The following is a 25,851-nucleotide window of genomic DNA, read 5'->3' as shown; positions in this document are numbered from 1 at the left end:
AATCTACTGCCCGAGTGGGATTGTTCTCTTCAGAATATCAGTGCTGTTAAGACAGTAGATAATCTGTGAATTCTTACGAGTATGCTCATTGCTAAGTATACCAGTTATGAGCCCCCATCTTCAATGATGCTGTCTAATATTTTCCCCTTCCCACCAACCCCATTTTATCATCTTGCTTAAAGTGAGTGGAAAATAGTGCTCCTTTTTCTCCTTTAGTGCTCCCACTCAATATGTCAGGAATGGAGCTGAAGAAAAAGGCCCGCATTTGTTCAGTGCTTTATGTAGACGCAATTGTTTTCAGCATGGCCACCTAGTTCAGAGAGCATCATATGTCCTTCCCCATCCTGTAACTGAAAAGCCATTTCACTTTGTTTTAGAAATATATTGTTCTCTGACTGACTTGGGTAGAAAACACTGCTGGTGACAAGCCTTTCTGAATTAGCAAAATGGAAACAGAAACATGGGGCAAACATGGTACGAAAGATGCGATTGTTATATAACCAACCCTAGATTTGTTCTCTACTTGATCTTGCACTTTTCTTTGCCTGTCCATGAAAGAAGTCTTTATTCCCCCCCACCTTCGGAGATTTATTTTGCTTATGTTAATGGATCAGTATCTGAACTTTGTTTTCAGCATTTTATTTATTTGAATGCTTCAGTACTCTATAGCTTTACCTTGTATGTGTCGGAGAAGCGCTCCTCTGGCCAGACATTGCCTTTTTGCATATAAGACATCAGCTAGGTCTGCACAGGCAAATCCCTGATCTCCTGAGGAGTCCTGCCAACTTTATTGCATCTCCACTTGGTCTTAGGTCTTCATCTGCCTGCATGGAGCCAGTCATAGGGTCTGGGCCTACGTTTAAATGTAATACTGTGTGTGATGATGAAAAACAGAGAAGGGGGAAAGGGAAGAATTACAACCAAAAGATCATGTGATCTTTTGGTTTGTTATGCACAAGTATAGATGGTTCTACAAAAACACATGTGAACATGTATTTTTAATCTTTATTCAGACAGAGCATATATTTGAAGCCAATGGAGCTTCTTGGTTGAGTAAGGTTTACTTGTGTGTGCTGTTTTGCGCAGTATATCTGGGTGCCACTATTGAGAATTTTTTTTTACATGTAAAAGGCTGAAAACCTGGCTGGCTACACTGGCCACTGAAATAATATAATTCGTAATACCCGTAAGCTGACCAAAGGCTCTCCATATCCCTTTATACAGTATCCTGTCACTCCTGGGATTACTACTTTTGAGTCCTACTGGGATGGAAGGGGAGGGAGCAGAAAAAATAAGTTGGCTAGGGGAAGGTAGGTAGACCATTATTTTGCCACCACCACATATGTACCTAAGTTTTCCATCTGGGGATATTTTCATTCCCCTTCACTATATCATTATTCCTTGTCCAAGTTGTCTATCTCGTAGACATCAAGTTCAGACACATAGTAACCAATATTTTAAAGTTATGTATTTCTGTCTAGGGCAAGAAAAGTGATTGTCTGCAAAACACTGCCCTCAAGAGGAAGCCTCTTGCCCTGTTTTCTAGAATGCAAGACTTGAGGTTCTTAGTCACGTCCTTTCTGACAGAGCACTGTAAGAATTTACTACCCCAATGTCAACCAACTAATCCATTAAAATAGAGGGGCTGTACTACATGACAAAGAATCTGTTGGTGAAATTTTCCTTCTGTTTCACTGGTGTTACTTCATTAGCTTCGCTACATTGAACCCTTTGGCTTCAGTGGACCATTGTAACTGAGAGGGGAATTTAGCCCCATGTGTCTAAACTCTTATTTCTGCTGATTTAATGACTGTGAGCAGCTGCTCTGAATTTATCAAACTATCGCAAATGGCTGATAAAACTTCAGATTATCCTCTACCAAAAAGACTGTCAGTCAACAATTTTAACATTTAACTAGCATATAAAGCAAAGTACATGTATATGGCTTCCCTTTTCCTGAACTGAGTCTTGTGACCACCTTTTGTTATAAATGAGCAAATCAGTATATTTTAAGCCTGAAATAGATTGTTTTGCTTAATAATGTTTACTCAAATTTACTCTTTGCTCAGATAACTGTATTCCGTGCTCTGTTTATAATGTACTTCACACATTAAATGACAACTGACTTTTTTAACAAAAAATTGCTAAGGTTGTGGGCCTGAGCTTTCAGCTGAAACAGTTTTGCAGCCCACTTGTTAAAGTTTGGCTTCACTAATGCACATGGTAAGTAGTTGTAATCACTTACATATACAGCTACATGTGTTAAAGCTCATTGAGAACAGCTGTATTTAATGAGCAGGAGAAAATGAGCTGAAAGCTATGTGAAGAGAGGCCTGATTGGAGTGGCTGTTTAAAACCCACCATGTGGTGTTTATCTCCATAAAGGAGAAAGCGGTTTTGTTGTGTAATGTTTGCTGGAAAACACCAGCATTTCTAAGAGACAAGGAGTGGGGTGGGGAGGAAATAGGGGTAAGGATGAAGTGACACAGGTCTCTTCTAGACAACAGGGTTCAGTTGGGCCATGTGTTGTGAATGATGTGTCTCCCAGCCCTTGCAGGCGTTCAAGAGGCACATCTTCCAGATCTAACTGCATGCACAGAGCATGCAGCATATACTCCCTTTAGAAGCTGGTTAGCTCTACTGGCTGAGGTGAGAAGGGGCCATGGTCACACCTCCTTGCCACCCCGTCTATGGGGGTTAACAGTGCTAGTTTACACTCCGTATGGAATGGAATTCTAAAATATGTTATACTGTTCAGCCACGAGGTGGTGCTCTGTTTAACATAACGACTTCACACCAGCTATTCCTGGCATTTTATTAAAGTGTCTTACATCTCTGGTATACAGTATCTCTCTGGAATAGCTCTGCAGCTAGTCCATATCTGATACAGAAACCTGACCTGCTAGTAGCAACGCCGAACCTATGATGTACAAGGACTACAGCTCCGATGTCAGGAATATAACGTTCTTTATACTCTCTTCTCCCTTGCAGGCCCAGCCATGCTGTGGTGCATAGATAGCAGGGAGTGTGGAGAAACAGGCTCCAGTGAGAGCAGACAAAGGCACACACAGACTCCCTCTCATCTGCTAGATAAGTGCTCTGCCCCTACAAACCCTACTACAATTTGGAAGAGGTCAGACCCACTCCTTGCTGGCCTTTGGGTTTTCCTTGGCTCTTGCTTCCTGCCCTTGATTCAAAGCTGGGCCAAATGACCTGTGTTTTTGTGAAGTGCTGCTGCAAATGTAGTGGCTTATGATTAGTTATGCCCATCTCAGTGCACAGCAGCTGTCATGTTTGAATGCTCCGGGTTTGAAACACCTGCATGAACTTGTCTTCCTGGATATGTGAGGCAGGAACAGATATGTGACCCAGCTGGGAGATGGCAGCCAGTGGTAGTCACAGACTGCTAACTTACTGATCTGAATAGTGCAGGAGCAGCTGTAGGGTTGCCAACTCTGACTGAATTGTTCCAGGAGATATTTTTTCCCCAGCATGACGTAATGTCATTTTCTTAAAATATCCTATTAAAATCTCCCAGATTGCTTTCAATAGTCACCGGGAGATAGATGCTGATTCCGGGAGACTCCAGGCCAATCTGGAGGGTTGGCAACCCAAAGTTTTAGAGGAATCCAAACTATGGGGGAAAGGAGAGTTCTATGCTTTTAGCAGAAAGTGGAGAGTTGAGCTCACCAATACCTCATCCCCCATACATCAGCACATATATAATTTTACTCAGGTGAATAATCTCACAGAAGTCAGTGGCACCAGGTCTGTAATATTTTGGATTAAAAGTCTAATGTCAGAGATTGTTAAACCAATATTAAAGAAGGATGGAGACTGGTGTTTACTAACAGGAAAATACCTTTTCACAGTTTAAGCACAGCTAAAGCACCAGTCCTGTTAACAACATACTGAAGGTGTTTCTACTAGAAGCTTGATTTCAAATGGAGTTGTACTTTTCTCCCCACTGTTTGCAAGATTTATACATTTGTGTTGATTTCAGTGATGATCGATTACTAACCAGCACCCTTGATAAAATATTCCAGTTACTAAAGAGCTTTTTACAGTATCACCCTGCATATCACACAGTATAGCTCATTGTTGAAAGAAGGTTTCGCTACGGAATTGACATAAATAGTTAAAAAAAGCTATTCCAATAACTGCTCAGATTTTCACAGCATTTTATTATTTGTCTTAGTGTTTTTCTTAACTCCTTCATTTATTTTTGCTAACGATAAATATTTCACAATATTTCAGACTTTTGGTGAATGGAAAATACATTTTTCCACTCTTGCTAGAATTTTGCATTTGTGCCATTGCACCAAATCCAACAGTGGTTGAAATCTTGTTGTTTGGCCTGGGAAGATACCGTCTGCCTTCATCTCTGATTGATTTCAGCACCTCAAAGGATTAGACCCTAAGGTATACTGATAGGTTGTACTGCATCTATTGTTGGAGGAATGTGGAGGTAAAATAGTTTTATGTGTGTAAAAAGAGATATTGCGGTAGAAACAGTCTCATTTATAGTTGTTTATAACTCTGCCCTTCACTCCTAATGTGACTTAGGTACCATTAAAAATTCAATTATATTAAGTTCCATATACTATCCTATTAATTATTTCTGTTTGAACAGGAATGTTTCTCTTTTCAAAACCTGTTTGGCATTTAGGAGGCTTAAAACAAGCCAATACACAAACTGGAAAAGAGGTTTGCCTAATAAAAGCTAATAAAACTGAATCACCCCATGTTTAGCTCTTAATGTCTTTTTTCTTCCCCCCGCCCCCCTTTTGGTCTTTAGGCTGTGGATCTGTTTTAAATGAGAAGGGTGAAGTAGAAATGGATGCCATTATCATGGATGGAAAAAATCTAGCCTCAGGAGCAGTATCTGCAGTTAAATGTATAGCTAACCCAATAAAGCTTGCTCGTCTTGTCATGGAAAAGGTATGCTGAATGTGCACTTGAATAAGAAACATTTTTTCCTTTAGGATTTCATTGCATGTATTGATACACCTCACTGACTATGTTGTTTATGTAGTATTTTAAATCAGGGTAGGAGGAAGAAATCAGTGGTACTAGGAGGGACCATGGGCATGAATATAAAGAGGCAAGATTATTTTTATTTTAAGATTTTTAAATTAGTTGAAGTGCTAATTTTATTCAACACTTAAAACGGTGTTGCATATACTTGCAAACTTGAGGAGAAATTGATATACATAATTTACTTTGCCAGTTGTTTTCACCTTTCTCTGAGCTAATACTGTAGATATTTGTTTTAATAAGAGCAGTGTCTCTCAGAGCCCTCCTGCTTGCTCCTGCAGGGAAAAGGCAAGACAATGTACTGAAGATTGCCTGTAGGGGACAATCATGCAATGTTAGGCGATTGAAGTAAATAACACAATAGTAACTCTATTAGATGGTTTAATAGATTACACTAGATGACCTCTCCACTTCTACTTTCTGATTTTGTGAAATAATCAGATGATTAATCTGGAAAGACTAGTCATGTCACAGACTAGCACTGCAACTTTGCACTAGGAGCAGATAGCAGTAAAAGATGCAACTTGTGGTAACTGAACTTGTCTGAACACAATTTATCAGTATATGTGGCAAATGAAATCATGAGCATCTGGATTTGACTACATGTTAACTGTTACATTTCATTTTTCTCCAGTAACAAGTGCTTCTTAATGGGTATCTCATGAGGGATTTACTTGCCTGTTTTTCAGCAATGGTGTAGCCACAGTGTTGCAACCAATGGGGAAGCTCTAAGGTAGACTGGGTGTCACTATTTTTTACCACAGTTAGGATTATATGGCATGGTGATTAAGAGCTTGCAACCCTGTCTAAACTAGAATTTACACTATTGATAGTACCAGTGCAGCTCCACGATAGCTGAACAAGGGTAAGGAATATTTTCATGTAGACAAGGCCTAAGTGGGTTTATTTTTCACGCTGCTTTTACCTCAGTCTCCTGGCTATTTTAAAGGTGACTTACAAAGGAGGAGTACAAACATTTTCTCCCCTTTCATGACCTATAAAAGCCTGAATGTGGGATTGTAAAGGTATTTGTTTCTCTTCTTATAACCTAGTATGATCAAGAATATTAAGACTTGTCCTGAAAGGCTTCTTGAAGGACTAGAGAACTGGAGTGGGAGCTATCTTATCCCTTAATAGAAGAATAGGGAGTTTGAATCTCTAACAAAGAGAGCTTTCCACCAAAATGTTTGTCATCAAAACACTGGGTTAAACAAATGTGTAAAAATTTAATTAATTAATTTTTTTTTTTTTTTTAAATCTTGATTGGTTTTCTTTAAGGATTCTGACAAAAATCTCTTTTTCACTCAGTTACTAAGGTTTCATTCACCTGTCATTAATTCTGCAGGTGTTCATAGAGTCATCCAGGCAAAACCAAGGTAGACAAGGCCTAACATTTTTAATGTAAAAATAAGCCTGAGAGGAATATTTCCAGGTCTTTCTCAACATTCTAAAAGACACAGGTTGTATTTTTTTTAAACAGGTCACCTTTAATAACCTTTGGCTATTCATGTTTCAAAGGATAAAAGTTCTGATTTGCCTATTGTCTTTGAATAGTAAAACCACCTTTTGGCTTGAGTGGGAGCAGAGTTAGGCTAACAGTAAGCACTCTTGAAAAAGCCATCTCAGGTCACAGAACTAGAACTCTGGAGACCCAGGTTCTGGTTCCAACTCTGCCACTGACCCGCTGGGTGACCTTGGACAAATCTCTTCCCTACTCCGTGCCTCAGTTTCCCCGTCTGTAAAATGGGGGTAATGGTACTACCCCCCTTTGTAAAGTGTTTTGTGAGCTACTGATGAAAAGTGCTTTTCAAGAGCTATATGGTATTATTATTTACTTGTCTCTCTCTCTCCCTACAATCATGGTGAAGTCTTTGTACAATGGCAGTTAAATTTTTTTGGTAGTGTCAAAAATATTGAGGCTAGATTTTTAAGTCAAGTAATAGAGCACTACTATACAGGAACAGAAAGCTTGTATTATTCTGATAAAACAAAACAATGAGATTTTATTTTCTGGTAAAATTTACTCTTTTCCTCAAAGCTCTAGTAACCAGGCTTCACAAGGAGAAGTCCAAGTGGGTGGTGGACATATAATTTATATATCCTTAGCTAGCAGGGGAATTCACCTTTTCCCTTCCACCGGCTAGAATTCTAGTCTATTAGCTGGAACACCAGCTGTTGCCCTTCTGCTTGCTATAGACAGAAATTTTGGGCCAGCAGCATATGTGCAGACCTCACCTCTGCAGTGCACAGAAGGTGTAGAGGCCTCCAGCTTGGCTGCTCCAACCGCACTTCCCCTCCTGCACAACCTTACAAAATGGCTGAGCTAGGCCTTGTAGCAGTCCTCTGCACCCAAGTGTGACTTTGACTTTGTACAGCCCTAACTACTCTTAGCATCATGCACATCATTTTAAGGGATACCCTATTTATGGAAGGTAAAAAAAAAAATTAGTTGCTAATAAATTGAATGGAGGTCTAATATTTGTATATTGCAAAGATTTTTGTATGATCTAGAAACACTTTGAACTCCATAACACATGGAAGATGACGGCTGGGATTTTTAAAGGATCCTAAGAGTATTAGGTGCCCAGATCCCTTGGATTTCAATGGAAATCAGGTGCGTAACTCTCTTAGATTCCTTTGAAAAACAGCCATAATAATAAATAATAATAATAATAAAAGCTGTTTTGTAATTGTTTCCGTTCTGCCTGTGGAACAATATGAGCTCCATCTAGTGGCCAAAACAATTCCTTTAAATCCTGCAGCACCCATTGGTATCCTAGCTTTCTGTAACTCAGGCTCTCAGTTGGGCCAAATTTAGCCAAATGACATAGTGGTGTTGTGATGTGGATGAAAATGAGAGTACCAGACTAACTTTAACTGATGATTTACCATAAGACAGAATTGAGAAGTATCTAGAGGTGAAAGGCTTAGTAGGTTAATGTACTGAGCCAACAAATCCCTTTGTAGGCAGTTCCTGTTAAATTATTATTTGCAATGAACAGAAATAGAAAACTGATGTACAGGGTATATGTGTGTGAAAATAGCCATCCAAAAATGAAAGAATTATTAGGCATTCTCAGGAGAAAAGAACTCAAATAGGTAAAGATTGTATGATGATTGGAACACTGGTTTACTTGGTTTTCCATGCAATGAATGAGTTGTATGAATAAATTTAAACTACAGTACAACCCACCTCCCTAAATTAGACCCCAAAGATTCTAATATGGAATATAAGCTCCTTAATGCAGGAGGTAGTATCTTTGCTCTGTTCTGTATTGTGCCAGGGTTTTGAATAAACAAATGGCAATCTTAGTCTGAATTCAAGGCTGGCTGCCAAAGTCTTTTAAACTGGCACCTATGACCATTTGTTGTTGGTCACCCAAACCCTGAGACCTTTCTTATTTATTTTGGAAATTCTTGTTTGTCTATATATTATTTATATTCCACTAATTGCCAACATCTGCAATATTGTTAATTTAACAAACATATTAAAGAGGCCACAGAAAAAACAGGTGGTGGGAGGAAGTGAGCATCGTATCTACCTCTCTAGAGGGAGAGGAAGTCCATTTTTCAATATTCCAGCTGTTTTTTCTGCTGTAGGCTATGCAATAAGATTGGTAAATAAACAAAACTTTTAGAAAAGTGCTATAGAAGAAGCACTGAAGACCCATCCTATATTCCTTCCTAGTAAGAGCTAGCTTAAAGGAATGACTCTCTCCTCTGTTGGCAAAGATTTCCTGTTCAGAACCTATTCTAAGCTGTGAAGGCATCACCAGAGCAGTGCATGCTGGGAACACCTGAGAGCTGATTTGCTAAACAACCTTTTAAAAATTATATAACTTAATAGGGCATATACGATGAAAAGTTGTTTGTTTAGACATTTAATGGCTTTGAGTTATTTTTAAAAGAGAATTTATGTTCACTTTTTAAATAAATACAATGAAGAGGTTTCCATTGCCCATCTGCCTTTGTTGTGGGGAGGCAGAAGAGAGCAGGTATTGGAGGTAGTCGTCTTATAATTTTCTTTGAAATGTGTGTATTTAAGTGTCTCTCTTCCCACTCTAATTCTTGGAGGTTTTGGATCACAGGTTGCTAGTGGGTTAGTTACAAAGGCATAGGGGGGCAGTATTGCACAAAGGAAGTTTTGTTCAGCAAAGTACAAGATCATTTCAGCTTTGTCTGAATACACTGTCTTTATTCTTCTCCCTGACAAATGTTAATAGGCTCGCAGGACAGGTATGTCTTCTCTTGTTTGGTAACATCACTCGGTATATAAGACTGTGTTGTCCATTGTTACGAAGACACAGAAGACTCCTGTCTCATGCCTCCACTTCTACAGTGAAAACTGTTCCATGTCTCTGTTCTCATGAATAAGGACTTAGTTTGACAATAAAAAAAATGTAAAAAGAGTTTTACAGTGAGGGTGTGCTTACCTGACAATGAAACACCTGTGGCTGGCCTCAGTCAACTGACTCAGGCTTGCGAGGTTCAGTCTGTGGGATTCAAAATTACTCTGTAGACGTTCGGGCTGGGGCTGGAGCCTGGGCTTTGTAACTCTCCCTTCTCACGGAGTCCCAGCGCCTGAGCTCCAGCCCGAGTGTGAATGTCTACACAGCAATTTTACTGCTCTGTGTCCTGAGTCCTGTGAGCCTGAGTCAGCTGACACGGGCCAACGGCAGTCATGCTGTCACTCTTTTATTCCAGTGCAGATGTACCTTAAGGTCGTGATCTTGCAAATGCCTATGCACACAATGAATGCATTCAGTGGGGCTAATCATGGGAGTAAAGATACTCACATATGTAAATGTTTACAACATTTAACACTAAGATTGTAACACACCCTGTGATAGACCCCAGGCAATTTAAAGTCAGGTTGCCTGTGTGTTCTTAGGTCTCCAGTTTGCTGCTTAGGGTATGTCTACACTACGAAATTAGGTTGAATTTATAGAAATTTTTTTTTTATAAATCAATTTTATACAGTCGATTGTGTGTGTCCCCACTTAAGACCATTAAGTGGGTGGAGTGTGTCCACAGTACCGAGGCTAACGTTGACTTTTGGAGCGTTGCACTGTGGGTAGCTATCCCACAGTTCCCACAGTCTCCGCCGCCCATTGGAATTCTGGGTTGAGATCCCAATGCCTCATGGGGCAAAAACATTGTCGCGGGTGGTTCTGGGTACATGTCATCAGGCCCCCTCCCCTTCATGAAAGCAACGGCAGACAAGCGTTTCACGCCTTTTTTCCTGGGTTATCCATGCAGACGCCATACCACGGCAAACATGGAGCCCGCTCAGCTCATCGTCCCCGTACGTGTCCTGGGTGCTGGCAGACGCAGTACTTCATTGCTACACAGCAGCAGCTCATTGCCTTGTGGCAGCAGACGGTGCAGTACAACTGGTAGCCGTCGTCGTCTTGTGAGTGCTCTTGGCCGATCTCGGTGAGGTCTGTCGGGGCGCCTGGACATAAATGGGAGTGACTTTAGGTCATTCTCTTCTTAAGTTTCGTCTCATGGAGATTCAGTCTGCCTGGAAACGTACGACCTTAGCAGTCATCTGCACCATCTGCTGGCGAGCACCCAGGAGACGACGACAGCTAGAAGTCGTACTGCACCGTCTGCTGCCAGCCTACCCCTTGCTCCCCCCTCCCTCCCTCCGTGAAAGCAACGGTCCAACAGTAGTTTCGCGCCTTTTTCCGTGCAGACACCATATTGCTGTTAGCTTCGTCATCCACCCGCCACTTCCACTGCCACTCTGCTCTCCTGCAGACGCAATACTACGGCAAGCATGGAGCCCGCTCACATCACTGTGGCAGTTATGAGTGTTGTAAACACCACGCGTGTTATCCAGCAGTATATGCAGAACCTGCAAAAGCAGAGGAGGAGGCGACGGCAGTGTGGTGACAAGAGTGATGAGGACATGGACACAGACTTCTCTCAAAGTACAGGCCCCAGCAATGTGGACATCATGGTGGTAATGGGGCAGGTTCATGCTGTGGAACGCCGATTCTGGGCCTGGGAAACAAGCACAGACTGGTGAGACCACATAGTGTTGCAGGTCTGGGACGATTCCCAGTAGCTGCAAAACTTTCGCATGCATAAGGGCACTTTCATGGAACTTTGTGATTTGCTTTCCTCTGCCCTGAAGCGCAAGAATACCAAGATGAGAGCAGCCCTCACGGTTCACAAGCAAGTGGCAATAGCCCTGTGGAAGCTTGCAATGCCAGACAGCTACCAGTTAGTCGGGAATCAATTTGGAGTGGAGTGGGGGCTGCTGTGATCCAAGTAGCCAACGCAATCACTGAGCTGCTGCTATCAAGGGTAGTGACTCTGGGAAATGTGCAGGTCATAGTGGATGGCTTTGCTGCAATGGGATTCCTTAACTGTGGTGGGGCGATAGACGGAACCCATATCCCTATCTTGGCACCAGACCACCAAGGCAGCGAGTACATAAACCGAAAAGGGTACTTTTCAGTGGCTCTGCAAGCACTGGTGGATCACAAGGGACGTTTCACCAACATCAACATGGGATGGCTGGGAAAGGTACATGATGCTCGCATCTTCAGGAACTCTGGTCTGTTTTGCAACAGCTGCAGGAAGGAACTTTCTTCCCAGACCAAAAAATAACCGTTGGGGATGTTGAAATGCCTATAGTTATCCTTGGGGACCCAGCCTACCCCTTGCTCCCATGGCTCATGAAGCCGTACACAGGCAGCCTGGATAGTAGTCAGGAGCTGCTTAACTATAGGCTGAGCAAGTGCAGAACGGTGGTAGAATGTGCATTTGGACGTTTAAAAGCGCGCTAGCGCAGTTTACTGACTCACTTAGATGTCAACGAAAACAATATTCCCATTGTTATTACTGCTTGCTGTGCACTCCACAATATCTGAGAGATTTCAGAGTAACAGCCGTGTTAGTCTGTATTCGCAAAAAGAAAAGGAGTACTTGTGGCACCTTAGAGACTAACCAATTTATTAGAGCATAAGCTTTCGTGAGCTACAGCTCATTTCATCGGATGCATACTGTGGAAAGTGTAGAAGATCTTTTTGTATACACAAAGCATGAAAAAATACCTCCTCCCACCTCACTCTCCTGCTGGTAATAGCTTATCTAAAGTGATCACTCTCCTTACAATGTGTATGATAATCAAGGTGGGCCATTTCCAGCACAAATCCAGGGTTTAACAAGAACGTCTGGGGGCGGGGGTAGGAAAAAACAAGGGGAAATAGGTTACCTTGCATAATGACTTAGCCACTCCCAGTCTCTATTCAAGCCTAAGTTAATTGTATCCAATTTGCAAATGAATTCCAATTCAGCAGTCTCTCGCTGGAGTCTGGATTTGAAGTTTTTTTGTTGTAATATCACAACTTTCGTGTCTGTAATCGTGTGACCATAGAGATTGAAGTGTTCTCCGACTGGTTTATGAATGTTATAATTCTTGACATCTGATTTGTGTCCATTTATTCTTTTACGTAGAGACTGTCCAGTTTGACCAATGTACATGGCAGAGGGGCGTTGCTGGTACATGATGGCATATATCACATTGGTGGATGTGCAGGTGAACGAGCCTCTGATAGTGTGGCTGATGTTATTAGGCCCTGTGATGGTGTCCCCTGAATAGATATGTGGGCACATTTGGCAACAGGCTTTGTTGCAAGGATATGTTCCTGGGTTAGTAGTTCTGTTGTGTGGTTGCTGGTGAGTATTTGCTTCAGGTTGGGGGGCTGTCTGTAGGCAAGGACTGGCCTGTCTCTCAAGATTTGTGAGAGTGTTGGGTCATCCTTCAGGATAAGTTCTAGACCCTTAATAATGCGTTGGAGGGGTTTTAGTTGGGGGCTGAAGGTGACGGCTAGTGGCTTTCTGTTATTTTCTTTGTTAGGCCTGTCCTGTAGTAGGTGACTTCTGGGAACTCTTCTGGCTCTATCAATCTGTTTCTTCACTTCCGCAGGTGGGTATTGTAGTTGTAAGAATGCTTGATAGAGATCTTGTAGGTGTTTGTCTCTGTCTGAGGGGTTGGAGCAAATGCGGTTGTATCGCAGAGCTTGGCTGTAGACAATGGATCGTGTGGTGTGGTCAGGGTGAAAGCTGGAGGCATGTAGGTAGGAATAGTGGTCAGTAGCGTTCTGGTATAGGGTGGTGTTTATGTGACCATCGTTTATTAGCACTGTAGTTTCCAGGAAGTGGATCTCTTGTGTGGACTGGACCAGGCTGAGGTTGATGGTGGAATGGAAATTGTTGAAATCATGGTGGAATTCCTCAAGGGCTTCTCTTCCAGGGGTCCAGATGATGAAGATGTCATCAATATAGCACAAGTAGAGTAGGGGCGTTAGGGGACGAGAGCTGAGGAAGCGTTGTTCTAAGTCAGCCATAAAAATGTTGGCATACTGTGGAGCCATGCACGTACCCATAGCAGTGCCGCTGATTTGAAGGTATACATTGTCCCCAAATGTAAAATAGTTATGGGTAAGGACAAAGTCACAAAGTTCAGCCACCAGGTTAGCCGTGACATTATCGGGGATAGTTTTCTTGGTGGCTTGTAGTCCATCTTTGAGTGGAATGTTGGTGTAGAGGGCTTCTACATCCATAGTGGCCAGGATGGTGTTATCAGGAAGATCACGGATGGATTGTAGTTTCCTCAGGAAGTCAGTGGTGTCTCGAAGGTAGCTGGGAGTGCTGGTAGCGTAGGGCCTGAGGAGGGAGTCTACATAGCCAGACAATCCTGCTGTCAGGGTGCCAATGCCTGAGATGATGGGGCGTCCAGGATTTCCAGGTTTATGGATCTTGGGTAGTAGATAGAAGAATATCCCAGGTCGGGGTTCCTGGCCACTATGGATGTAGAAGCCCTCTACACCAACATTCCACACAAAGATGGACTACAAGCCGTCAAGAACACTATCCCCGATAATGTCACGACTAACCTCGTGGCTAAACTTTGTGACTTTGTCCTTACCCATAACTATTTTACATTTGGGGACAATGTATACCTTCAGATCAGCGGCACTGCTATGGGTACGCGCGTGGCCCCACAGTATGCCACCGCATTCTTCGGCATCTGGTTGAGGAGGCTATGGAACTTGCGGAGGAGGGCAGTTGGTTACACAGGGGCTGTGGCGGCAGTCTGTGCTCCTACCTTTCCTGAGGCTCAACCATACACCAGAGCATGTCAGCTTGATCCTGCAGTAGCCTCAGCATTGCTTCCTGCCTTCTGTCAGCAAGCTGACGCCACTTATCTTCAGCCTGCCACCTGCCCTCGCGTTCATATTGTGCTTTCCTGGACTCTGACATCGCTTGCCTCCATGCATTCTGCTGGGATCTTTCAGTGTGGGAGGACTGCATGAGCTCAGAGAACATTTCATCGTGAGTGCGTTGTTTTTTTTTGTTTTTTTGCCTTCTAATCTTTGCTAGCCTCTGGGATAGAGATGATAGTGTGAGCGTTGAAACATTTGCAGCTGCAGGAGGGGAAAAAACGGAGAGTTGTAGTTAAAAAGACACCTTTTAAGAGAATAATGGGTAGACTCTTTCACGGTAAACCTTCCTGTTAACATTACATAGCACGTGTGCTTTCAGTACAAGGTCACATTTTGCCTCTTATATTGAGGGTCTGCCGGTTTGGTGTGACAGATCACACATGCAGGGCCGGGCAACAGAATTCGGCTTGCAGGCAGCCATGGTAAGCCACAGTCTTTTGCCTTCTTTAACTTTCATAACATGTGGGAATGGCTTCAAACAGCAGTGCCCTCATTTCCCATACCAAGCAGCCATTGGGTTGGCCATTTAAAATGGGTTGGCAATTTAAAAGGAGAGTGCGGTTTTCAAGTTAACGTGCAGCCCAAACCCAACTAACCCCCCTCCCCCGCCCCCCAGACACCCAATTCTCTGGGATGATCGCTTCACTCCTCCCCCCACCATGTGGCTAACAGCAGGGAAGATTTCTGTTCAGCCAAAGGCACACAGCCCAGCAGGAACATCCACCCCCTCCCCCAATTCTCTGGGATGATCGCTTCCCCCCTACCCCCACCATGTGGATAACAGCGGGGAATATTTCTTTTCAGCCACAGGCAAACAGCCCAGCAGGAATGGCCACGCTGAATGTCCCCTTAATAAAATTACCCTGTTTCAACCAGATGACCATGAGGAGTGACCATCCAGGAGAGCTTTATGGAGATGTCCCTGGAGGATTTCCGCTCCATCCCCAGACACATTAACAGACTTTTTTCCAGTAGCTGTACTGGCCGCGAATGCATCCCAAGTCTTCAGGGAAAATTAATCATTAAACACGCTTGCTTTTAAACCATGTATTATATTTACAAAGGTACACTCACCAGAGCTCCCTTCTCCGCCTGGCATGTCTGGGAGCCTGCCTTGAGTGGGTTTGGGGGGTACTGACTCCAGGTCCAGGGTGACCTGGCTCTCGAGGAAAACGGTTTTTCCTCTTGCTTGCTGTGCACTATCTTCAACCACCTCCTCCTCCTCATCTTCCTCGTCCCCAAAATGTGCATCCCCGTTGTGTGATAATCCATTGACGGAGTCAAAGCACAAGGGTGGGGTAGTGGTGACTGCACCCCCTAGAATGGCATGCAGCTCATCATAGAAGTGGCATGTCTGGGGCTCTGACCCCGAGCGGCCGTTTGCCTTTCTGGTTTTTGGTAGGCTTGCCTGAGCTCCTTAAGTTTCACGCAATACTGCTGTGGATCCCTGTTATAGCCTCTGTCCTTCGTGCCCTTGGAGATTTTTTCAAATGTTTGGGCATTTCGTCTTTTGGAACAGAGTTCTGATAGCACGGATTCATCTCCCTATACAGTGATCAGATCCCATACCGTCCGTTCGGTCCATGCTGGAGCTCTTTTGCGATTCTGGGACTCCATCATGGTCACCTCTGCTGATGAGATCTGCACTCACCGGCAGCTTGCCACGCTGACCAAACAGGAAATGAGATTTAAAAGTTCGTGGGCCTTTTCCTGTCTACCTGGCCAATGCATCTGAGTTGAGAGCTCTGTCCAGAGCGGTCACAATGGAGCACTCTGGTATAGCTCCCGGAGGCCAATACCGTCAAATTGCGACCACACTACCCCAAATTCGACCCGGGAAGGTCGATTTCAGTGCTAATCCCCTCGTTGGGGGAAGAGTACAGAAATTGATTTTTAAGAGCCCTTTAAGTCGAAAAAAAGGCTTCGTCGTGTGGACAAGGGCAGGGTTAAATTGATCTAACATCGCTAAATTCGACCTCAACTCCTAGTGTAGACCAGGGCTTAGTAACAGTGAAACACTGTATCCTGGCATCTGTGTCAGGGTGGAGGGGTTTTTTTGTGTCATGTCACAACCTTAAAAGTCAGTGGGAGTTGATGGCACTCAGCATCTCATTGGATCAGACTCTTGGGGTCAAATTCTCTCTTCTACAAAACTGCCCAGATCCATCCAAGCTGCTCAAGATAGGCACTAGTCAAAGGATTTGGACCTTTTAAAAATGTTTTTAAATGCTTTTCTTTTAAAATTTTCTTCTTCTTTCTTTCAGAAAGTTATAAAGCTCCTAGTAAAGCAGAATGACAGAAGTGGTACATTGAGTAAATTCATAGGTATGTTTTTGGGGGAATAGAAAGAGGCTCAGAAGTTTGAGGACATTCATTCAAGCCTTGATTCAGCAGAGCTCTTAAGCAGGTACTTAACTTTAAGAATATGTACTTAAGTCCCATTGACTTCAGTATGACCTAAATCTGTGCTTAAGTGCTTTGCTGAATCAGGGCCTTACTATAATAAGAAGTGGACCGTCACCAAATTGATTGACTTCATGTGACAACTGATTCAGGTACTCTACGGGAATGGTATTTGCATACATAATGTCAGGAACTGGGCCTAAATAGATCAGTAAATATTTTGGAGGTGGGTTAACATCAATTTAGTCATTTTAGATGTTAAGAAAAACGTATGTTAGTGTGTGATAAGTTTAGGATTATTATTTTACTATTTACAAGGAATAACAATGTTTGAACAAAGGATAATTTTTTCTGCAGGTCACCACTGAGCATATTATTCTTAGAATAAAAATAGTTCTTCAGGTCATTCAGCCCTGGTCTACACTAGGAGTTGAAGTCAAATTTAGCAGCATTAAATCGATTTAACCCTGCACCCGTCCACACGACGAAGCCCTTTTTTTCGACTTAAAGGGTTCTTAAAATTGATTTCCTTACTCCACCCCCAACAAGGGGATTAGTGCTGAAATCGGCTTTGCCGGGTCAAATCTGGGGTACTGTGGACACAATTAGACAGTATTGGCCTGCGGGAGCTATCCCAGAGTGCTCCATTGTGACCTCTCTGGACAGCACTCAACTCAGATGCACTGGCCAGGTGGACAGGAAAAGGCCCGCGAACTTTTGAATTTCAATTTCCTGTTTGGCCAGCATGGCAAGCTGCAGATGAGTGCAGAGCTCATCAGCAGAGGTGACCATGTAGCGCTCATCAGCAGAGGTGACCCTGATGGTGTCCCAGAATCGCAAAAGAGCTCCAGCATGGACCGAACGGGAGGTACGGGATCTGATCGCTGTACGGGGAAAGGAATCTGTGCTATCAGAACTCCATTCCAGTTTTTGAAATGCCAAACATTTGTCAAAATCTCCCAGAGCATGAAGGACAGAGGCCATAACAGGGACCCGAAGCAGTGCTGCATGAAACTTAAGGAGCTGAGATAAGCCTACCAGAAAACCAGAGAGGCAAACGGCCGCTCCGGGTCAGAGCCCCAAACATGCCACTTCTATGATGAGCTGTATGCCATTTTAGGGGGGTCAGCCACCACTACCCCAGCCGTGTTGTTTGACTCCTTCAGTGGAGATGGAGGCAACACGGAAGCAGGTTTTGGGGATGAGGAAGATAGTTCACAGCAAGCAAGTAGAGAAACCGGTTTTTCCGACAGCCAGGAACAGTTTCTCGCTCTGGACCTGGAGCCAGTACCCCCTGAACCCACCCAAGGCTGCCTCCCAGACCCGCCAGGCAGAGAAGGGACCTCTCGTGAGTGTACCTTTTAAAATAGTATACATGGTTTAATAGCAAGCATGTTTAAAGATTAATCTGCTCACCATAAGATGGTACAATAGGACTGCCTGCAGGACTAAAGAGAATAACCTGGTCGAGTCACTCCTAATTTAGTCCCTGCGCCCATGTCTACCGAGGCGGCCAGGAGCACCTTGGACACGATGAAGATGGTGTTCAGGCCTATTGCACCGTCTGCTGCCACAAGGCAATGGGTTGCTGCTGCTGTGTAGCAATGCAGTACCGCATCTGCCAGCACCCAGGAGACATGGTGACAGTGAGCTGAGCAGGCTCCATGCTTGCCGTGGTATGGGGTCTGCACAGGTAACTCAAGAAAAAAGGTGTGAAACAATTGTCTGCCATTGCTTTCACAGAGGGAGGAAGGAGGGAGGGAGGGCCTGGTGACATGTACCCAGAACCACCCGCGACAATGTTTTTTGCCCCATCAGACATTGGGTTCTCAACTCAGAATTCCAATGGGCAGTGGAGACTGCGGGAACTGTGGGATAGCTACCCACAGTGCAACGCTCCGGAAGTCAATGCTAGCCTCGATACTGTGGAAGCACTCCGCCGAGTTAATGCACTTAAAGCATTTTGTGTGGGGACACATACAATCAACTATATAAAAACGATTTCTAAAAAACCGACTTCTATAAATTCGACCTAATTTCAGTGTTGACATACCCTCAGTGACCTGACCATACCAATCATGTAGATAAGCAAAATACCAATGATTGATTGGAAGAGATTGCAAAACCAGTTCTATAAAGGATTACAATAGCAGTATCCTATCTAGTTTCAGAAAAAAATTGATATGAGTGAATTGTAATTTTCTCATCTAATGAGTATTGAATATTTGAAGGCAATTATATTCTGTTAATGCTAATTATTTTGGGGGTTTTTTTGTTGTTGTTTTTTTTTTTGGATTATTGAATCCAAAATCCTCCTGTTCCATCAAAAAGTCACATAGGAATCCAAATATACTCCTACTTAAGTCAATGGGAGCAGGATTGGAGCCACAATTGTGCCTTTTATTAGTTTTATTGGTTTCCAAGAAGTTAAAACAAAAAAAGTCTTTAAATACATTTTTAAAAACAATGAAGTGTTTATATAAGACTGTACAGATCAGTACTGAACACCAATTAGTGTCAAGAGTTTCTTTTCTTTCCCTATCAGACAGAGCACATGTTGCTGACTGACCATGGGGCAAAGCTTTTTGCCAAGGCCATGGGTGTTCCTGAGATTCCAGGGGAGAAACTTATAACAGAAAGATCCAGGGAGAGATGGAGCAAGAACCTTGAGCCAGATTCTAACCCTCAGGAGTTTAAAAAGTAGGTACTGCACAAAAAATGTTACACTCTAATGCCTCTCATACACTCAGTTTGTGGTGTCAGTAAGTGCTTTCCTTAACTAGCAACCATGCAGACTTGCTATGGGATCTGAAAGTAGTTCCTTGGGCTTAGTTCTGCCCTGACATATACATGTGCTTCCACGTGGTTTTCAAATTATGCCCTCCGTGATATGTGGGCAACCTTCAGTAGGCTTGCTCAAGTGTAATTGAAGAAATTTGGGAAACAATCCTATTGATGCTGAAGAAGGAAGAGAATCCAGCTCATGCTCACTTAGCAGTATGGGCCCTCCACCATAGGCAGGTGGCAAAAAAATATTTCAACTGAAGTTAGCAGATAGTCCTGAATAAAAACACTGAGCAGATCTGGTGAGCAAGGAAGTGCTATCTCTATAGAGTCACTCTCCAAAGGAGAGCTGCGGTTTAAATGGGGCACTGTCTCCACTGCTAAACCAATGGCTAGACCCTGGCAGAACATACATATCTATCCATAAGTCTGCATAACCAACATAGACTGGGATTTGTTTAAACTGGATCAAACCATTAATTTCTCATCTACCAAATTTTGGCTCATAGCTCCCCTCTTCAGGGGTTGGCAGTGGTACTTGGTCACTGAGAAAACAAGCAGACCAGAAAATGTGGTGGTTAAAAATGCACTGCTAAAATAACCTAAAAACCAAGTTCTGGGTGGGATGGAGGAGAAAACAAAGCCATTAGCAGAGAGAAAGGGTAGGAGACAGCAGCAGAATGAAGGACATTTGAAAGAAAGAAACTTTTTGTAATAAAATAGGGGGTGGGGGAAAAAACAGTAGGGAGAATAACCAACTATCAAAATGACTGACCTTTTCAGTGGGGAGTGGGGTTTAATAATACTAACTGTTTGAGCTTCAATCTTGTGACAGTGGAAGGGGGCAAAAACTCTTTAATAGAAAGACCATATATTATGTATTGTTTACTTAGCTATTTTATTAAGTAGTACAGTAGTATGACACAAGGTACATCTCACAGGTCAGCCAACCTCTTGCTGTAGACAAGGTGAGGATATATTCTTAACGAATTACAACCATGCAACAGCATGGACTTTCAGCTACTAGTTAAGGGGTAACAGACCACGAATCCTAGTGAGGCTTCCACCTGGTGATCTTCTAAATCGAAAGACCTCTCAACCATTCTTGTAGCTGTTTTACTCACTTTGCACTGACTCAGACTTCAGAGTGGTGTAGGTGGTCACTATGTATGCTGGTTGTGTTGCTTGAGGTCTCAGGGGTTGTGCTGGGAGATGCGTTGATTTGTGGGGTGGCAAGTGAAGGGTGTGCACTGAACTAAGGGATTGTGTATGTATTTGGGATTGTGTGTGCTGGTTGTATTGGGTGGGTGGTTTGGAAGGACTGTGGCAGCTGGGCCAAGTAATCTGCCATCTGTGCCATCTCCCTCATACAACCAATGCAACTGTTATATGTAAATTAGCTCTAGAGTAAGGGTGGATGAATGGTTGTTACCTCCAATATCACAGTGGTCTAGGACTCTTGGCATGGCATAGATACATGTCTTACCGTAGCCTGTACACCACATGGCTAAAGGGCTGAGAACATACAAACAGGATGGTAACAGACTTCAAAATTCAATGATGATTCAACATGGTGATACTCTAAATAAAGAGTTCTCAGCCCTGCTTGTAGCTGTTTCTATCACTTCACACTAACTCAGACATTTTAGGCTTTAGAGCAGTGGTGAGCAACCTGCGGCCCGTGGGCTGCACGCAGCCCGTCAGGGTGATCTGCTGGCGGGCCGTGAGGCAGTTTGTTTACGTTGACCGTCCACAGGCACGGCCGCCCGCAGCTCCCAGTGGCTGTGGTTCGCCATTCCCGGCCAATGGGAGCTGCGGGAAGCAACGCGTGCTGGTCAGTCTCAGGCGGGGGAGTGATGCAGGGCATTTTTAGGACCACTGCTATTTCTTACATTCAAAAAGATAAATGAATAATCATCACTAGGCTTTAGAGCTCTCATCCAATTGGAACAGTGGAGGCAGTTCCCACTTCTGAGTTTCTGTTTCTGGCTAATTCAGAGCTTCAGTAGGTCCCATCTGAAAAATTATTTTCACAGGAGGGCTAGGGATTTTTTTTATTCTTTCCAGATGAAAGCTTTCATACCGTATCATATAAATTTATCATGGGGAAATCAAATAAATAGAGCAAACAGGCCAAGGGTTTGACATCTGTGCTATCAATTCTAAGGTTGATACTATGTCAGAATTGTAACATATTGCTTGTTATCTGAAATGGATAGTGGTTTTTTATAATGAAACTCCCTACATTAAAAAAACAAACAAACAATTATATGAAAATTAAGTGATTCTGGCATGAGGCTAGATTAAAGTTAATGACATTCATTGTAGACTTCTGTTGTAATCTCACATTTGTAAAAGCTACCTGCAGAATGGACACAACATGCTTTGGCAAGTATTCTTAACCCTGCCTAATTCTGTGAAATACTATTCTTGGCAGAGACTCTGGAACAGTTGGTGCTGTTGCTATAGACAATGAAGGAAACGTAGCTTGTGCAACATCCACTGGGGGACTCACTAATAAACTGGTTGGCCGAGTCGGTGATTCAGCATGTATAGGTACGGGTAAATGAAATCAGTTAACAATCACATTTTCGATGATTGAAATGAATCTTTGACACTAGCTGATCTAGAATTGAGGCTTAAATTTAAATATACTAAAAAGAGTCAGTTTATCCTTTTTAACGACTGCTCCTTCCACACAGCCTCTAAGGTGCCACAAGTACTCCTTTTCTTTTTGTGAATACAGAATAACACGGCTGCTACTCTCAAACCTGTCAGTTATAGCAAAGTGGCTGTCCTTAACCATGCTGGTGTAGGTCTTCTCTGCCCCGTCACATAGATCTTCAGGGCCCCTGCATTTTGGAGCTAGTGTTAGAAGAAAAAAAATGAAGCCGAGCACCATTCGGTGCAATACTAACTAGCTTGTTTCTTCCTAGTAATCAACAAGATAGTCACTTCTCAGATACCCCAAGGAACAAAACTCTTGTAACTATCCACACTCCTATTACGCATGCAGGGTTCTTGGGGGGTTGCAGAATAGAACATGGCAACATTTTCACTGCATAGGGAGGGAAGTTGAGTGTCCCTTTTTGGGTGGGAAGGAGGAAAACCTTTCACTCTCTGCTGCTCCCCATCCTAAACTCCATGCTAACTGTAGTAATCCTGTCCTGTGCACCTTCAAAGGCCCATGGCAAATAACGACCTTAGCAGATACAGTGGAGATGACCAGCATAGCGAAGGGGAAGGGATAGAATGGTAGGGAAGGGAGCCAGTGGATAAGGGTCATGGAATGAAGTAGTGGTGATGATGGGAAGGGGGGTCAGCAGCATGAGAGCATTCTGCTTCTCCTGAGGACCTCAGGTTCATCACTCTATGCTGTGTAGGAGGTGCATCAGGGCCCATCCCCCCACAAGTCTTTGGACGCTAGCTGGAGATTGATCTGCCTTAATTGTCTCAATGGGATTCCTCAAAATACACCTGCACTCACAAAGAGCCTTATTAAGCTTGGCAGATGTTAAAGCCTAAATAGGATTGCAGGAGGGGGAAAGATTTTGGTTGACCCCTGAACATCTTACGGCCTCTAACCAGTCTCTTAATGCTTGGCAAGGGTGATGTACTTACCCACATGAAGTCATTCTCCTATCTCTCCCCTGTGGTCTGCAGGAATAAGGCACCAAATGTGTGGCCCTCAAAGGGCCTGCAGGAGTTTCCTGTTCAAAAATATTGTCTACTAGAACTTTTTTCTCTCCAAGAGTATCATCGGTGTGTGGCCTTTTTAAGGTTCATTGCTCAGGGGGAGGCACAACATTAATAAGAAGGAGCATGCTTGAAACCATGTCTCTTCTGAATGCAAGATTTTTCTACTGGTTTGTTTTTTGTTTTTTTTTTTTTAATTCAAAGAATTTTAAAAGTATAAGCAACTGATAATTTGACTTAGTTTTCCATGGCTCCTGACACTGTAACTATTAATTGCACGATTCATGAGCCCTAGATTGACTTTAAAAAGAATAGTACAGTGAGTGGTTGTTGTAGGTGAGAGTTGGGATATCAGGTGGCTGTAGGACCTTAACTTTGGTGCTGGTTCTAGTGACCCACAGAGAGGCACAAACATCTGTTGCTTAAATGATGGCACCTGCAGGATCCTCTGACATCAGCAGGTTTGTTGCACTCCTGAGTCAGTGCAGCCTTTTGACTTGGAAACATCTCTCCTGTTTGAGCTTTTCTCCCATGATCTGTCACAGTGGAATCTTAGTGCTGCTACCTGGCTGGCTCTTACCACCTCTCTGCTGCCCATTGGTCAGCACATTCCTGGAGTGCACCTCCCTAGCCAGTCAGTCATCAGTGCAAGTCCAGCTGCCTCACATCTTCCACTTCTGGCTTCCTATTTTCCCACCATCACCCTGCCTGCCTTTCCACCTTGTCTTCCCTGCATGCCTCTCCTCCATCTACCTGCTACTGATCTAGCTACTATTAATGCTCACTCCTTCCTATTCCAACATCAGACTCCCCACTATTCCTCCTTCCCCATTATGCCATTATCTTTCCAACCCTATAACTCGGCAACCAACCTCTTCCAACTGTGACTGACTTCTCACACTGTTGTTGAAACTTTGAGGAAGAAATCAGAGACAAAGATCTCAAATATGAACTTTTAGTTTTTTGACCCTAGAAGCAAACAGGACCTCCAGAACTTTAGAAATTGGCCTGTGATTTGAAATCATGCATTGCTTGTAAATCTCTTTTGCTCTAAAGCTTTAGTACCATACTTTTTCTTTGAGCAGGAAGTGGAGGCTATGCTGATAACCATGTTGGTGCCACCTCTACCACAGGACATGGAGAAAGCATGATGAAAGTGGTCCTAGCCCGACTTATTCTCTATCATATGGAACAAGGTACAATCTAAAATTTCCAGTAAGATGAAGGAAAGTAAGACTGGAACTAACTGGTTTATGTAAATTATACTCTTAGCAATGCAGTTGCTGCCCTCTTTCCCTCCCCCCCCCCCAAAAAAAAATGGCCGGGAAAGCTTTTTTTTTTTTCTTATGGTTGGATTATCTCAAAACACACACAAAACAGCAGGACTAAAAGTGCAAACCAAATAAATTCCAACTGTATTCTTTGAATATCAAGTAGTGTGGATATTTTTGTTCCATCATGTTTTAGATACAGCATCGTAAAATATCATTATTCATATACATTATTTTATATTTAACTGAAGCTTTCTTTACAATTTTAAGTAATTTCATTAGCAGAGAATTGGAAAAATGCAAATGTAAGCAAGTATTAGTTTAAAAAAAAAAGTACAAATAAAGCAAAGTGCAAAGCTTCCATAACACAAGAAGCTTAGAGACTCTATCGGCTATAACAATTCATAGGATTGAATTGCTTGTAGCAACAGAAATGTTACAACCTTTTTCTCTCTGTTCAAAAAGGAATTAATATGACTGCATTTTAGTTTTGTTTTGGAAAGTGTATTAAACTGTATGTTAAGTAGACTAGGTGCATATGTGGTAAACAGCTGGCATGGAGTGTCTCATCTGACTGTAACACAATCTAACTGTGGATGACTCTTTAAGCTTTACCTTCATCAGTTCGGATGTCATCCAAACCCTTGATTATATTACAGCCTGTAAACAGTCAGACAACATACTTGTACTGCATGCAGTTACAGAACCATTAATGTAGACATCACCACTATTTTTAGAAAGATACGGTTTGCAAGTATTAAAGAGCAATAACTTTTGAGACTCTTACCGGAATCTGAACTACAGTAAACCATTTTTCATTTACATTCCTGTTCATAAGAGAAATGCGAAACAAGAAGGCAAGTAGCAGCTGAGAAGATTTCTGTAACTGCTACATGTTTTGTGGTCCCAACATATGCTATTCATGGTTCATTCTTAGTAGAGCCAAGAGAAATTATCAGTGTAAAATATAATACTCCGTGCAGATTATTCCTCAAAGCCCTAACATGCCACAGCCCCACTCACTGTCCTGTTTCACTGGAGTTCATTCCTTTCATAAATGGCCTTCCAATCTTAAATTTACCATAAAGAATTGAGCCAGGTTCTTTTCTCACATACCCTGGTTTACATTGGAGTAACTCCATTGTTTTCAATGGAGTTACACCTGATTTACACCAGCCTGAGAGGAGAATCTCACTAAAACCCTTTTTAAACATTTCTAAATTTCTTAGTGTGTAGGATAAAACCATTGCTAGCTTGCCACTACTCAGCCGTCCCTGAAATGTTGAGGAGCAACCCATCTTTCAGGCAAAGACCCCAGCAAATGAGCAATTCCTCAGCATTTCAAGAGAGGGCCAAAACTCAGTCCTATAGTTATTGCTACTTTGAGCCCTTGAGCTGCCAACAGAAGCAGAATATTT

General features: G+C 42.9%; 1 protein-coding gene across 5 annotated transcripts in view; it reads left to right on the top strand.

Moving 5' to 3' along the window:
- Window positions 1-25,851, top strand: part of ASRGL1 (asparaginase and isoaspartyl peptidase 1) — a 53,405-nt gene that overhangs the window by 5,249 nt on the left and 22,305 nt on the right. For all 5 annotated transcript variants that reach the window (XM_073336398.1, XM_073336394.1, XM_073336396.1 and 2 more), the window contains exons 3-6: window positions 4,799-4,941; window positions 19,228-19,382; window positions 21,904-22,022; window positions 24,248-24,358. In XM_073336398.1, the coding sequence (XP_073192499.1) occupies window positions 4,799-4,941; window positions 19,228-19,382; window positions 21,904-22,022; window positions 24,248-24,358 (528 nt within the window). The remainder of the gene's footprint in view (window positions 1-4,798; window positions 4,942-19,227; window positions 19,383-21,903; window positions 22,023-24,247; window positions 24,359-25,851) is intronic.

Source organism: Lepidochelys kempii, chromosome 3 (genome assembly GCF_965140265.1).
Source record: "Lepidochelys kempii isolate rLepKem1 chromosome 3, rLepKem1.hap2, whole genome shotgun sequence".
In the NCBI taxonomy this organism is placed as follows: Eukaryota; Metazoa; Chordata; order Testudines; family Cheloniidae; genus Lepidochelys; species Lepidochelys kempii.
The sequence above is the reverse complement of the archived record's forward strand: the minus strand, read 5'-3'. Positions and strand labels throughout refer to the sequence as shown.